Genomic DNA, 16516 nt, shown 5'->3' on the forward strand with positions numbered 1-16516 from the left:
AACTGGCAGCCAATGCAGAGTTTTAAGGTCCGGGCAAATGTGAGTCCTCCTACTAGAACGGGTCAGAATTCTCACTGCAGAGTTTAGTATGGATGATAAATAGTAAAATAGGGCCTACTTTTACTGTCGTAATAAAGTATAATTAATTTTAAATAAATTAAGAAAATAATCATTTTTATATCACGATAGTTCAAAACTTTTCTTCCTTTTTTTCTTTTCTCAAAATATTTGCTTCCATAAAATTAATCGATTCATTCAGTTTTTTTTTTACTCCAGATAATGTTTTACATCATTTTAAGTTAATCTCTTGTGGATCTTTCCAAGAATTAAAAATGTATATATTGGGGTCTTTCATGTATCATTGTCTAATGAATGATTATTACTTCATTAGTTAAATTAAATCTGGTGTCAGTAACCAAAACAAATATATATCATTTCATGGTTTGGTATCATTTTGGTCCAGAATACAAAAATAAAAAATGGCTGCCCTTTAAATAAACAATACATTAGTATATGTATAATCATTTCTCTTCACAGATTCTCCGATAATTGAACCTCTACGTCAGTGGGAACGTTTGCACCTTTTAGAAAGTCCTTCTTTATGTTGATAGTTAAAGTTGAAGGTAGAACATCTTACTAGAAGAGGAACAAAGTAACATGACCCAATTAGAACAAATGATGCCATTATTGTTGGACCTTGATTCACGTTCTTTGGTTCATCATTTTTAAAGACCATGTTAAGTGGAAATATGGACATCTGTTCTCCCTGCCATGTTCAACCCATATAGTCGTGAGCAGAACCTTCCAGTTTTCCTGCTAATGAGCTGGAAGAGGACGGAGCAGAGCTGGGGTTGTTACTGATCAGCATGGGAGCGAGCTAATCCTGTCACTGATGAACTCGTCTGTCGGTCCACTCCACACTCAGACGTGTGCTAACATGCCATAAACGTCATAATTTTATTATTGCCCTGGGCTCTGGCACCTCGGCCCCGTGATTAGAGTCCAAATCCCAGAGGTGGAGGAGCTTCAGTAATTCCATCCTTAGCTTCGCACCACGTTGTCTATCGTCTCTTCCGTCACTCAAGCGTGTGAGGCTTGTTTGTAAACATCGACACGACTAGAGGTTTTATTAATCCAACAATAATGACCTAGTAATGTAACTATGCATGATCTATCCATTTATCGATACATCCATCCATCTATCTATATATCCATCATCCATCCATCCATTTATCTATACATCCATCCATCTATCCATTTATTCATCCATCCATCTATTCTTCTATTTTTACATCCATCCATCCATCAATTCGCCATCCATCCATCCATTTATCCATCTATCCATCCATTTATCTATATATATCCATCCATCCATCTATCCATCAATCTCTCTATGCATCCATCCATCTATCCATCCATCCATCTATATATCCATCCATCCATCTATCCATCCATCTCTCTATGCATCCATCCATCTATCCATCCATTTATCCATACATCCATCCATTTATCTATACATCCATCCATTTATCTATACATCCATCCATCTATCTATCCATCCATCCATCCATCCATCCATCCATCTCTCTATGCATCCATATATCCATCCATCCATCTATCTAAACATCCATCCATCCATCCATCTATCTATACATCCATCCATCCATCCATCTATACATCCATCCATCCATTTATCCATCTATATATCAATCCATCCATCTATATATCCATCCATCTATATAAACCTCCATCCATCCATACAATTTCTTCTTTCATCTTCCTTCTAAAACTTATTTTCCACGTTAATTTTGGACATTTCTTGATCATAATAATTCATTTTATCTGTACCCTAAATGACACCGTACTGACCGTTTAAAAAGCAACAGCAAGACTAGCAAACATGCTTAAGGATGAAAAAGATAGTTTGAATATTTGGGTTTTTACACCCAGTTTCCTATCTTTCCTGCCATCACTGCAAAAAATGGACTCTGACGACCTAAATAAAGATTGTGCAGATATTGTGACAACATTGAACACCAGGAAAGTAGCCGATCTTCCATCTAAACTTTACAAAGACGTAATGCATGTGGAAATTGTCCTTCAATCACATTGTGTTCCGACGGTTTTTACCATCTCAAAAATCACCCACTTCTGTGCAGCGGTGAATATATATCAGCGATGAATAGCAGCCCCTGCCATGTAATTCCAGCTCCTCCTGCGTCACCGCAAGAAGCTGTCAACAGTGTGTTTGATTTAGTTCTCAGGTGTTGCTGGGACAGGGGGGCCCCCGTCGCAAGGGGCTCCGGGACCAGGAGGGGCAGTTCCGGAGGGGCAGACAGACTCACCATGTCCCCGCTCAGGAGACTGGAGGTGGGAAGTACACTCAGCCAACACTCCTGAAGCAGGGGCGCCACGCACCCATCGTCACCTCCTTTGCAGGTAGACGCCGTAAACGCAGCTCCGCGGGACGGGGTGTCGGTTTGAACGCCGACAATATTGGCACGTGAAGCTTATTTATTTGCTTGTTTGCAGCCACCTCCTTCAGGGCGAAAACATGCTTCTCGGTAAGTATATGCATCCGCCTGACAGGGGAGGCAGTAAAAGATTGTTGGCATCTTGACAAGAGTTCTACGCTGGAACTCACAGACCACCACTGGTGGGATCCCCTCAAACGTTACAGTTGAGTTCACTCGGAAGTTTCAAGCAATACTTGGGATGTACACCGAGAACAAACGGCAAACTTTACATGTCTATGTTGAGCAGGCGAAGGAAGGAAAAGTCTGTCGTAAAACATGTCGAAATGTTTTTGACAATTTAAAACTTTTCTTTTGCCTTATTTTATGATTTCAAGTTCAAGACTATATGTAACAAATGTATTTTCATTTATAGAGGACATTTCAAGTAACACTTTGAATCTCATTCATATGCTAAGGGTAACTTAGACCAAGGACCAAATGGAGCATTTTGGAATGCATATTCGGCCCTCCAATGTTTTCTTGTTAGGAAAAGTGTGTCCCCAGGTGCGTTTATTTGTCCCTCATGAGCAAAACTATAAAGTTAAAAAATATATATTTTATTTTATTTATTTGTATTTTCTGTCCTTCAAAATAAATTAAAAGCTTTTATAACATACATTTTCTAATTAAGATTTTTATTTTTTATGTATTTAACTTGGAACATTATATCATAAAATGACAGTTCTAGCTTATTTTACAACTTCATAAGATAAAGAAATTCTAAATATATAGTTTTTTTTATTCTAAATACTTCTTGTGACTTAAATATTTCCATTATATTAATATATATATTATATATTATTCTGCACTTTTTCTCTCATCTGTCTTTTGACTTGCCAGTCGCAACAGAAACAATATTAAAATGTGACCCCTAAAGAAACAAGTGTTGAAAAACACGTCCAACGTTCCAACTTGAGGCAAAAAGAAAAGAAAACGAATGAAAGGATGAACCTCCACGAGTGTTGAAAGTCGTGGCTCCAGGTTTTTTCACGTGTAGTAATCAGTGCGTATCAAAAGTGCTCCGAGGGTGGAAGGTAAACTGGCAACGGAGTCAGAAGTGTCTGGCACTCGGACAGCGAGTTTTTCGCGGTTCAATCCGACAGAAGGCTGCAGAGATCCATGCTGGTCGCAATAGAAAGGTGTGAGAAGGCACAGCTCCGCGCTCCTCGGTGAGCCCATACAGCCGCGGACTTGCCAGGGTCCGCACGCTGACCCCCGGTCCAGAATTGAAAGTGCCACCAGGACACAATTGCAATTCTGAGGTGCACCATCACTCAGAGGGGGGTGGGGGGCACACCAAAAAAACACATTTCCTTTTCTTTTTTTTTGCTACGACCCCAATAACACTAGCTGAGAACGGCAGTTTTTTCAGCAAAATGGTGATTTGCTTCAAAATTCTGACTCTCTGACTACACTTATATACACGTTGTTGGGTTTCTCTTGATTTTATAGGTGTGAAATAGTTTTTAGAATGTGCTAAGAGTAAGGTCCGCAAAATAAATCACATTTTAAATATCCTATTCAACACAACTATACAATTAAATGGAAAAATAGACGCACCTTGAATTGTTTAACATGGGAAAAATTCAAAGATATTGTATAAATGAACCAGTTTTCTAACTCAAAGTTGTAATTGTGTAAATTCAAGGTTCACCGTTTCATTATATCATACAATTTAAAAACGTAAATTGTCATTAATTATATACTTTTTTATTTATAGTACATATGATAAAGTGTTCCATTTATTTTCAAGAACATACAAGTCTCACTTAAAAAGGAAAATGAAAAAAAAATACAAAAGAAATATGCTTTTTAACTTGTAATTATAGAATGTGGTAAAACATATCTATTTATATCTTTTGTAGATTGTTCAAAAATAGTTTTAGTTATAGTTTCACTCATAAGGGCCAAATAAATGCATTCAAAGGGAGCACATGTGGCTCAACATGGTTGACCGGATGCTGGGTGAAAGCAGCCAAGCAGCCTATCAGCGGGGGTGACAAACTGCATTTCTTGGCTGTTGAAAGAGACCCACAGGTGAGTCGTAAAACAGCGATTCAAATCAATACTTCAAACCGCAAATCTACAACTCTCACTTCAAACACAACCTTTGTCTCACTCCCTCTCAGTGAACTCATCAGCATTAGTAGTGTGTTAAGGACAAGGTACAACACGAACACAAAATCCTGGTTCACTTCTTGAAGTCTGCGTTTGATTTTACAGCCACGAGTCAAGAAAGACGAAAAAAATTCATCGGCGTACGGTCCGGCACAGAAAAGTGAATCTAACAGGGCAGAGATTGAATCCGACATTGACATGTCAAGTGTTAACTGACGGCCTGTCAATACACTCACTGACCAGAAAGGTCTCTGTCAGGGGACTGACAAATACATGTCGGGAGAAGAAATCAAGTCAATCAAATTAGCTCCTTCCAGCCCACTACCTTCTAGAACCAGAGCCTCCTCGGAGAGACCCGACGATGACCGCGGGGGGCGGGGAGGGGGGGCAATCTGAGCGGAACCCCACTGGGAAGGCCCGGCGCTGATAAACCTGCCGCTACACTCTCGCATTCTTCACTATTTGAATAAAAAAAAAAAAAACACATGGCCTATAACGACATACAATGAACAGCTCAATTTTCCCAGCGAAGAGACACATTTTGGAGAAAAATACAGCAGAAAAAATGAATAGAAAACCACAAAAAAAAAAAGAGAGCAGGATAGATTTGCATGTGACAAGGGTTACACTTACGTGTTATTTGTTTGTAGCGCCTGCTGAATGGAACCCTCCGGAGAGAGGTAGACGGTGGAAACGCTGTTAAGATCACAGTGATAATGACTTATGGTGGAGGACTGGTTTGATCCCGAGTCTTCTTTCATTCTCTTCTCATTTTCGATAGACCTGTCAAAAAAAAAGTTAGGCAGTCGCTTCCCCTTCTGATGCGCCGCTAAGACGTCGGACAGAAAAAAAAAAAAAAAAAAAAAACACACTCGTGGCTCGACTCGCTCGGTCTCAAAGTGACGAGGAATTTAATGAAGGCCTGTCAGCGACTGTTGCCTGTGATTAAGCTTTTACGCAAAGGTCAGTTTATAAATATGTCAATGTGTTTAACGGAAACCGAACATAGCAGGTGATTTAAAGGGAAGCGTCAGATGTTTTCGACCCAATTCAAGGGATCTTCTCCGTTAATGCACTTATTAGATTCAGCCTTTTCAAATCAACAATGAAGATTTCTTAGTTACCACTCGCACAAAAAGAGCGAGAACTTTGAACTTTGTTGAGCTACAGGTAGAGTTCTGCCTTTTGACATGTTAAGGTACATTGGAAACATAAGGGGGGGAGGCCACAGGGCAGACCAGAGACCCAAATGACAAATACCGCCCCCTGTTTTAAGTTCATTAACGCGTTCACCATCTTTCTCCAGTTGACGTCCAAAGTGTAAAACTCGGTATTTTGCCCTCATGAGGTCAAAGATCATATAAAACCAATTATTTTATTTTTTATTTATTTCTATTAACCAACACTTTTCTCTAAAAAAGTTTTTTATTTTATTTAATTAAGGACTTTTGCTTTCCACTATTGTCATTTATTGTCCCTAGGGATATTAGGGATATTATATTAAACTAATATTTAATTGAACAGATTTTTTTTTTTTTGTTTCCGTTTCATGGCCCCTCACAAGGTTTAGTATAAAACATGTGGCCCCCGAGGCATATTAATTACCCACCACTATGCAAGGAGAATCTGGATGATTTCGTTTGGCGACTTTGACTACTTAAAAAGATTTTTTGGCCTGTTGTTTTGATTGAGTTTTAGACCCTTGATCTCCGTCAATAGTGACTAACCTATAATTCCACGATACCCCGGCGACCGTGGATGTATAAAGACAAGACCATGAGGTCCAGAATCTTGCTGTCCAGGCCCAGGAACACGTCATGCTCTAGATAACCGTATGAAACGCTGTTGTGTGAGGAATCATTGGCTGAATGAAAGCAGCCAAGCAGCCTCTCAGCAAGGGAGAAAAACTGCATTTCTTGGCTGTTAAAAAGTAACCACAGGTGAATCGCACTCAAACTTTGCAGTGGAAATATTTAGTACCGTATTTTTCGGACTATAAGCTGCACCCAAAATGTTTTTCCTCTTTAAATGAAAGTGTGTATTCATTTTCTTTCCTAAAACCAATTTAAACATAAGATAAGATAGCTTTGTTTATCTCCCAGTGGGGAGAGAGAATAGTTACAGCAGCTCAATTTACACATACAAAATAAAAGTTGTATACACAATAACAATTATACACATAATATTACAAAATATTATAAAAACTGCACATACAAGAAATAATGTAAGAGTAAAAGGGTCTGGTAAAAAATTAAAAAATTAAAAATGTTGGTAAGCTGTCAGGGGCCGCACAAGGGATACCACAAACACATTTGTTTTTTGGGGCCTTTGGGTCACCTTGACCCATAGATAACACAAGAGAAGTTAGGTAGTAAACAGGAACCCCTGTCGGGTAATTTAGGTTGTTATTGCCATGGAAACTGAGACTGCTTCGGAGACGAAAATATGATGAACGTATTGAGTTCATGTTTCTCAAATATTCTCTAGTTTACAAGTTTATTTTTTAAATAAACTTAAACGTGTCAAAAGCCGCCGTCTCATTTGACTGAAAACACCATCTTTTTGTCAAAACTAAACACATTTCAAAATTTCAAATGACGAAGCCCGGCTTGATAAAGTGTCCCAGCAGGCTGCTTACAATCCAAAATGGCCACGAGGTATGTTCCAAGGCTGGCCGGTGTTCCCATAAAACAAAAACACACACACAGACACACACTCACACACACACACACACCACCCAGTCACCTTCCTCTCGTCCCCTTGAGCACAACTCCGGTCTGTTTGAAGATGAAAGCGACTGGGCTAGAACAGCATGTTTACAAGCGTTGGAAAATTGAAAATTTCCTCGTCAGAGTGAGGAGGAGCGAGTTCATGCGGGAACTGAGTGAGAACACGCCGTCGTGCCGGACAACACGGCTGATATTTGAGGTGACGTTATTTTTTTACTTTTCGGTTTTAATTTGTCACCTCCTTTAGACTTTTTTTTATCAAGATTTACAATGCATGATGGTAGTTATCATTGTATGACTCATTCAACTTTTTCTTTTTTGTGCTACGAAATGGGCAATATCTCAGGGGTCAAGGTGACCCGAAGGCCCGGAAACAAATGTGTTTGTGGTATCCCTTGTGTTACCTCTGGGTCAAGGTGAACGCAGTGGCTGAGGTCATTCACCTTGAACAACAGGCAACACAAGGGATACCAGAAACACATTGGTTTTTAGGCCTTCGGGTCACCTTGACCCTGAAATAACACAATGGATACCACAAATACATTTGTTTTCGGGCCTTCAGGTCACCCTGACCCTGAGATAACACAAGGGATACCACAAACACATTTGTTTTGGGGCCTTCGGGTCACCTTGACCCTGATATAAAACAAGGTATTCCACAAACGCATTTGTTTTCAGATCTTTGGGTCACCTTGACCCTGAGATAAGAGAAGGGATACCACAAACACATTTGTTTTCGGGCCTTCGGGTCACCATGACCCTGAGATAACACAGGGGATAAATCTTTTTAACTAGCAATAAATGACAAAAGCAAATATGAAGTTCTTATAGTCATATTTAGAAACAAGTAAAGAATTAATAAGAATAAATACAAACTAAAAATAGTTTTTTGAGGATCTTTGTCCTCATGAGGGCCACATAAATACACTTTAAGGGCCACATCCGGCTCCGTCTGGTTCCGAGTCTTTAGTTAAAAACAAGAAAAAGAAGGATGAGCAACAAAAGCTTTTATAATTATGTTGAGTTTTCAACAAAAAAATCCAAATTTAGAAATAAAATGATTGATATCTTGAAGTTTTTCAAAAGTTTCAAGAGAAATAATCGGCAGATGACGTTAGCGATCCTAGGACTTCCTCAAACTATCATCCTTCCATTTAGCTTTTATCTGACTCACAATGGATCAGCATGTCGTGCCAAAAACGGTGCCTGTGGGCAAGTTACCCGACCGAGATGCAAACACACAACCTTCTACCTTTTCAGCCAGAGCTGCTCCACTTATAACCACGCCAGTCTCCAACTTTTTTTTTCTTCCAGCAATTATGTCGCGTATTGTGACAAAGAAAAGGCAAAAAAAATTTGCGTAAGCACGTCGAGAAGTCGGCACGAGCAAAGTCAAAATTCTCCCCACAACAATAACACACATCAGTCGGGCCGAGTGTATCATTTACTCCGCAGCTCGCCACTTTGTGCTGCTGAAAAGCCAGAGTCGTGCCAGGATTCTTTCTTTACATGAATGTTTAGTTTTTTTGAGGGGATTCGGGCTCCAGTTGTTTGTGTCCGAGGGGAGGCGCCTGCGCCAGCTTCCCCTTAAAAAACAAAAAAGGAAAAAAAAAGGGGGTTTTGTTTGTTTCTCCACTGTGCCAGGAGAAGTGACAGCCATTCCGGCTCTTTCATAAAAACACATTCATCTGTGTGAGAAAAGGCGGCCGCTGATCTCACATGAAAGGCCGATTGGGGGCCGTTTTCTTGCGACAGGAAGGCAGACTGTACATGGACTGCAGGACGAGCACGACGTACACCATGTTTAGAAGCAGACGTGCGGAGGCGGAATTAAAGTGTGTTACGATAAAATCTCCGTAGGTGTCAACTCGTCTGCTAAATTTTGTCTTTCATGACCTCATTGTTACTAGAGGTCAAACAAGGTCAACGTTACATCTTGTTCATTTGTTTTATAAAGTGGGAAATTTTACTTGAAAGACTTGATGAAGAAAAATATTACTGTCAGGTACAGTTGTGTAGTTTTGCCATTTAACAATGAACTATAAATATTTGTGTCAATCGTAGGTAGGTAGTTAGGTAGTACTTTATTGATCCCTTGTTTTTGTGGCTAATTGTTTTATTTTTTTCCAATTAGCCACAGCAATACAGCAATTATTCATAAAAATATATAAAAATAAAAATAAAATTAGAACAAAAACAAAGAGAAAAAAAGAGAAAGAACAAGATGATACAGTCTAAGTCTTAAGATAAGTGAAGAGTCATAGAACATATCAAAATTTGAGATTCATTTTGACTGACTAAAGATACTTGAAAATATAAAATAAAAAAGAAGGATTAGTCTAAAGACAAATAAAAGAAAAGCTTATGTATTTATAAATCGCAAAAAAAAGGGACAAAAAAGGAAAAGAAAATTCGGTTTTTCCACTTCACAATGTAAAAAAAACTGTTTTGTTTTAAAAAATGTATGTTTTGTTCCTACATGACTGGCAAAAAAAAGCTGTTTCTACAGTCAAAGGGCCATATGTGGCCCCTGGTTTAAGAATACTACTGGTCTAAGGTGCAATCAAGTAGAAAATCTAACAAAACTAACATAAAAAAAATAATTAAATGATGCTTAAACATGGAGAAGAAATGCAAAAGGAGGTTAAATCACTGTATGATGTCGTTATAAATATTCATTAAAGAAATTGAAAAATGTGATTTATAATATATGAATGTGGTGAAACCAAACTATGTTCGAAAAAGAAGTCGCTCTTGTTTAAAGTTTTATGAAACACTGCCATAAAAAATATGTAAGAATAAAAAATGACAGTCAGATTTCGAAATCAATAGTTTTCCTAGGAACAATACTATTGTCATTGGGGGCCTACAAATGCAGACAAGGGGCCCCAAGCCGCCATTTACACACGTCTGATTCCATCCTAAAGACTGAATGTGAGACACTTGTGGCAATTTTTTATCTTCTTTAACAAACTGGATTTTTTAAAAAGTGTATCAAAAGATGTATAAATGTCAAAATGAATATCACGTTTTAAAACGTGTCTAAACGCAATAACTTGTCATTTATGAACAATTTAAATCCAACTGATGATGTTTGAGATTAAATTCATGTGTAGGTGTGTGTGTGTGTAGGTGTGTGTGTGTCACGCAGTGACCGCTCCGTCAGGGCCTCTCCTACGTCACTAACTATTAATATTTTTCTACACTTAATACGCAGAGAATTGCGCACATGTTAAATACAACAAGATTCATGCGGATTTAAATCGTATTATATTTATTAAAACGTGAGAGTCGGAACACATCGGGCCTTGTGAAATGACCAGTGATCTGTGACGCTCACGTCAATAAATATAAACCTCAAAAATATATATATATTCTGCTTTTTTATTCATTCAGCTCATATTTTTCAGCTTAAACTAAAAGTTTATTCTTGTATCTCAACATATTTGCAACAAATTATCGCCAAAAACAACTATTCCGAGCTGAATATAAAAATATAATACACGAACCATGTTAAAATATGTATATATACTAAAGTTAGAATCAATAATTAAAGCACTAAAAAGTTTATGGGATGAACAAACACGGAGGAAAACGAAGCGGTTGTACATCCCAGATAAAGTGTGGAGCACTTTGTTTATTTGTGATTTTAGTACTTCGATTTATTAGGATTTTTGATTCGGTTGTTACGGCGGGTTTATGAGAATAATTATAAATAACGAGCAGGTAAGAATATAGTTGTAAATCCCGCACAGAAAGACACAGGAATACACGCGCACAGCGACTCCGGCGTTTATTCATCCAGTTAAACTTTATTATTCTGTCCTTTTTTTTGCGTCTGTTTTGCGGGTGTTTAAAAATCACCGCATATTGTTGCGTGTTATTTTGCGGGTGGAAACGCGTCACGAGCGTCGATGACGTTGAGCAATACGCGGTCGAATTAATAATAAATAAAATAAAAAAAATGTGATTTTTGAATTCGCAGACGAATCTTGCGGGGGGTTGATTGGCAGGTCTGATGTGTTGCTGTGGCAACGACAAACACACGCGCCCGTGTCGCGACACTGATCTGACTTGTTTCCCCGGAGGCCTCAGATCACAACCTGCTCTCAGTCGAGGCCTCACTGTGTCCCCAAAACATCCTCACGCGGGTACCTGTCAAGCTGCTACCAAAATATTGTCCCACCCCCCCACACACACCCCCCAGCCCCCCCAAAAAAACCCACTCATGACATGACAACCCCTCCTCACTCCCCCCTTTCCTCTCCTCCTCCCATACTTGTTTTGAGCTGTGTTTTTTTCCAAATAAAAAGTGCGTAAAAATCCGAAATAAACGTAATTGAATGAAACTTTAAAAACCTCTCTCGGTCTACAAATGACCCTAAATAACCTCCATGTCCAGAAGTTAAAAAAAAAAACCCGCAGAGCGCAGTCATCTGTGTGAGTTCACACACACACACACACACTGGACAAGCAACAATGTACAAGACAAAAACTGCTCTTCCTTCTTGAAGGATCGATAGGAGCTCAGCAGGGGCCCCAACAGGAACCAGCATCGATGCACTAGCTAGAAACGACCTTTCCCCGCTCCCAACAGGTCACACACACCTTCCTCCCCCCCAACCTCCCAGAGAGGTCACATGACCATCACCACCATCATCATCATCATCATTACAAATTGATAATTTATTGCAAGAACGGATCAATTGTCAAACTCGAAGGAGATGCTGCTGATATAAGAGGAGGAGAGACGACAAGTGCACAAAAATGAGGCTTAAATTCAAAATAACACTGTTTTAGATGTTGCTGACTCAGACACTTGATGATTAAAAGTAGAATATAAAACACTAAAAATAAATAAATAAATAACATTAGACAATAGAACAGCCACAAGTTAAGCCTTGGAATAAAAGGTCCAAATTAAAAAAAGATTTCTAAAAGCGAGCTTTAAACAGCTTCTAGCTTACGCAGCTAGCTAGCTATAGCATCCATGTTGAGCCAAGTACGAATCAAAACAAACACCAAAAACACAGTGAAGTGATTGAACCAGTAAATGAAGTGGATAAATAGAAAATTTCTTTTTAAAACATATGGAAAAGACTGTAAATATCAAGCACATCCTCGCAAGGCAAACCCTTTGGTAAACCGTCTTATTATTATTATTATTATTAGAACTTCAGGAACAAATAAAGCTGGCTCTCATCGCCGTAAAAAAAAAGAGGGAACACTGATGGAATAAAAGGGAACTAACTGTTCCAAGATGCAATATCAACAATCATAAGACTTTAAATATGGTTTAAGTGTAGAATTCAGGTTTTTTTTTAGTGACAAATGAACACAGAAAATGAAAATGTAAGCATCTGAAATTAAAGGATCTTGGCTTTTACACCAAAAATAAGATTTAAAGTCTTGTGATTGTAAATTGTAACTGTTGACACCATAAACAAAAGGAAACAGATCCACATTTTTCACTCAAATGAATCGTGGAAATACAACTAGAAAGTGTTTTTTGAGCTTTTTAAGGCTTTTTGTTTAAGCATAAACAGCTAATAAACATATTGATATTCTTATTTAACTCACTTAAAGTTTGACCCAAGAGGCAGATAAAATACTCGGAAGTTACGATTTTAAAGCACATTTCTAGACCTGTAGTTGCACTACGAAAGAAGCAGAAAAAAAACATGATTACCACTTGCAACACCTTTTATTATATTTATGATGTATTTTTTTTTAATCACATTAAAAAGAGGAGAACAACTTTTTTTTTTAAACTTTGAACAAAAGCACGACCAAACAATGTTACGCTCATCATTGTACATATTTATATTCAGGAAACTTTTATAAATATTGTTTCATCTGTAGCAAGTAAATACCATAATTTAATTACAAATGGATAAATACGGCAGCTTGTTATTTACACAGGAGACAAAAATAAAGGGATGAGGAGTTACAGGAACGGCACCACTGTTAAATTTTCTTTTTTTATTATCCTTAGCACTTCACAACTTGCAAAGCACGAAAACATCACAAGTTAAGCTCGGCAAACTTAAATATTACATTCACATGGGTATTTTTTGTGGTCAGGTGTTAGAACTTTGGCACTTTTTTTCCAGTTTTTTTTGTATGTGTCGTACAATCAGTTTTGCCTCACGATACTCAACAATATGTGCACGGAGAGTCCAGAAAATAGCTACCGTCGAAGGAACATCTATACACGGATGACAAACTACCACAATCACCTGTTTTTTTTTAATATATGTACAATATGATACATATGTGAGCGTGCTGCCCCCCCCAAAAAAAACATAATAAAATAAACATTGTCCAAAATTCAGCTCCAGTGTCCTTAAACATACCACTCACTGAAATTGGAGGAGAGGCCACTGTGGCTTGAGGGGTGCACGACTGAGGGTGGGGACATGGTGGTGTTGCTCTGGGTCTCGGTCGTGGGGGACACTAGTCCAGGAGGGGTGGAGGATTCATAACCAGAGCTGGCTGCGGGCGATGAGTCGGATGCGGGCGGGGATGCTTCGTGCACCTGGGGAGGAGAAAAATAAATATATATTTAGTCATTTTTAAATTGAGAAGCAAGAAAAAATACGGTTTATTGATAGAATCCAAATGAAGGGAGTCGTTGGTTGGAATTTTTACCTTCATGTGTTTCCGTAGTGAACTCGGATGTGTGTAGGATTTGTCGCACATTTTGCACAGATACGGTTTGTCCGACGTGTGAACGTGCATGTGTTTCTTTCTGTCGCTGCTGTTGGCGAACCTTCTGTCGCAGCCTTCAAACTCGCACTGGAACGGCTTCTCTCCTACAGGGCAAATAAAAAAAGAGGGTTTTTATTTAAAACACTGGAACAAGTCGACGCACAATGCGCCCGCAAATCACCCAATTTGCATCGAGATCGCCCGTTTTTTTTTGGCATAAGAAAAGGAGCCATCGTTTGCTCTTATTTAGCCTAAATAATGCGCATTTTTATTTTATTTTTTAGGGAAAAAAAGGGGGTGCATGCGGGAGGGAGGTGGGGGTGATGTTTGTAGAGGGGGTGAGTGTGGGGTGTAGGGTGGGGGGGGGAGGCCGGACCCCTCGTACGTAGGGGCCCCCCCACAGAAGGCGAACCATTTGCTTGTGAGAACAATAAAAATCTAATTAACACCTGAGCAACAACACAATGACTATTAAACGTGTTCCCCAGTCTGACACCCCGATTTTCAGCCCGAGAAAACACAAAAAAATACAAATGTGTGTCACATATATTTATAATTCAAGAGCCTTAATAAAGATGATGAAGTTATCATTTAAATAACGACATCTATATTAATAATTAAAGCAATATACTTGTCTTGAATTAAATAATTTCGTTTACACAGAATTATTTTCGTAGCTCTTTCCATTTAATATTTTGAAGATGAAAACACGGGTGTGGATTTTTTTTTACCTGTGTGTGTCCGCTTGTGGATCTTCAAGTTCTCCGAGCGGGCGAAGACTTTCCCGCAGCCGGGGAACGGGCACGGGAAGGGCTTCTCGCCCGTGTGGACCCGAATGTGGTTGACGAGTTTGTACTTGGCCTTGAAGGGCTTGCTCTCCCGGGAGCAGTCCTCCCAGAAGCAGATGTGGTTCGTCTGCTCGGGGCCCCCGACGTGCTCCACGGAGACGTGCGTGACCAGCTCGTGCATGGTGCTGAAAGTTTTGTTGCAGCACTTCTTGGGGTTGCTGAGCTGCTCCGGGTCGATCCACTTGCAGATGAGCTCCTGCTTGATGCACTGTTGCCGCATGTAGCGGAAGAAAGCCCCCGGGTGGTGGTGGTGGTGCGCCATGTTCATGCCCATGTTCATGGACTGGTACTGGTTGTGGAGCTGCGCCGCCGAGTACGGGTCGGCTCTCGGGCTGGAGACCTGGTGGTACTGCTCGCCGCCGCGCCCGAAAACTTCCCCGGGTAGTCCGAGCCGCATCTGCCCGTTGAGGGAGGACCCGTGCGAGGCGTGCTGCTCGTGGATCCCCGGGAAGAGAATGTGGCCCTGCGGGTCCGCGTGGGTGTGATGGAGGGAGCCCGCCGCGGGGCCGAAAATCGCGTGCTGGCCCCCGGCCGGGGAGGACTCCCCGAAGCCGCGGCTGCGAAACAGAAAGTCCCGGGTGGAGTTGAAGGGCGAGCCGGCGTACGAGGTGACGTGGTGAGCCCCGAGAGCCGCCGCCGCCGCCGTGGGGTACCCGGGAGCCGCCTGCGTGGAGAAGGCAGAGCTCTGCCCCGGGGAGAGGTCGTGGTTCAGCTTGAAGGCTCCCATGTGAGCCGAGTCCACGAAGCTGTTCTGAGCCAAGTCTCTGTCCTGCATGTCGCCGCTCGTGTGGTGGTGTCGGGCGAACGAGCCCAGTCCGGGGAACTGGTGACCAGCGTCCAGTAACATCTTCTTTTTTTAAATATTCTTTTTTAAAAAATCACTTCAGTTCAAATACAAAAAAAGAATGTCACAAGCCTCCCATCCGTGGAAGCTTCATACCAACAAAAACAAACCTTTTCTCTTCAGAAAATAAAAAAAAATAACTCCAAAATGAGCCAAAAAAGTGGACTTTTTTCCCTTGTATCCCGTGATGACGAACAATTAAGCGACTGTCAGTCCAGAGTTCACACACAGTCGCTGGAGCATCGCAGGAGGAGAGAGGGGAGGAGAGGAGGAGGAAGAAGAAAAAAAAAAACCACGCTGAGTTCCACGACCGAGTGTGTGTGTTCGAGTCTGAGGCTCGTCCGTGTTTTTCTGCAGGACTGACTCTCCCTCCTCTACCGCCCCCTTTAACTGGAGCCACTTCTTGCCTTCCTCGCCCTCTGATTGGCTGCGGGGCCTCATCAATCCCAGGTGACCCTCCAATAGCAGGTAAAAGATCTGGACACTTAATCGCGCAACGCCATTTTTTTCCCACTCATAATTACCGCCTACTTTTCTTTTTTTTTTTTTTTTGGGTTTGATTTCGGGGAAAAGATATAGCGAGAGGAATCCGGTAAATTTTTTTTTTGTTTGTGGGAAGAAATGAAGATAATATTTAAATACACTTTTTGATTTTTAAATGCGTAAAACGTTTAAATAAAGTAGATTTAAAAATATTAAATTATTATATAATCATTATTAACCAACTAAATAATAAATTAAATGTTTATA

At 40.1% G+C, this 16516-nt stretch overlaps 1 protein-coding gene and 1 long non-coding RNA gene across 2 annotated transcripts in view; one reads left to right on the forward strand and one right to left on the reverse strand.

Annotated features, from left to right (window-relative positions):
- LOC148068582 (uncharacterized) overlaps positions 1–16516 on the forward strand; it is a 312828-nt gene that overhangs the window by 244586 nt on the left and 51726 nt on the right. The gene's annotated exons all lie outside the window — the stretch shown is intronic.
- Positions 13200–16461, reverse strand: zic2a (zic family member 2 (odd-paired homolog, Drosophila), a). The gene is made up of 3 exons (XM_087803413.1): positions 14806–16461; positions 14015–14178; positions 13200–13901 (listed from the first exon to the last, which is right to left on the reverse strand). Exons 1-3 carry the CDS (start codon positions 15767–15769, stop codon positions 13710–13712), a joined length of 1320 nt encoding a protein of 439 aa, XP_087659539.1. The 5' UTR covers positions 15770–16461; the 3' UTR covers positions 13200–13709.

This window comes from Callionymus lyra, chromosome 12 (assembly GCF_982586985.1).
Source record: "Callionymus lyra chromosome 12, fCalLyr1.hap1.1, whole genome shotgun sequence".
Classification (NCBI taxonomy): domain Eukaryota; kingdom Metazoa; phylum Chordata; class Actinopteri; order Syngnathiformes; family Callionymidae; genus Callionymus; species Callionymus lyra.

Bases quoted from the DNA above. Each gene is read 5' to 3' on its own strand.
- zic2a (XM_087803413.1), bottom strand. From the start codon at position 15,769: ATGTTACTGGACGCTGGTCACCAGTTCCCCGGACTGGGCTCGTTCGCC. The intron at 14,179-14,805 runs GTAAAAAAAAAT...TTTGCCCTGTAG, and splicing joins CCACAAGCGGACACACACAG to GAGAGAAGCCGTTCCAGTGC. The intron at 13,902-14,014 runs GTAAAAATTCCA...TCTCCTCCCCAG, and splicing joins CACTACGGAAACACATGAAG to GTGCACGAAGCATCCCCGCC.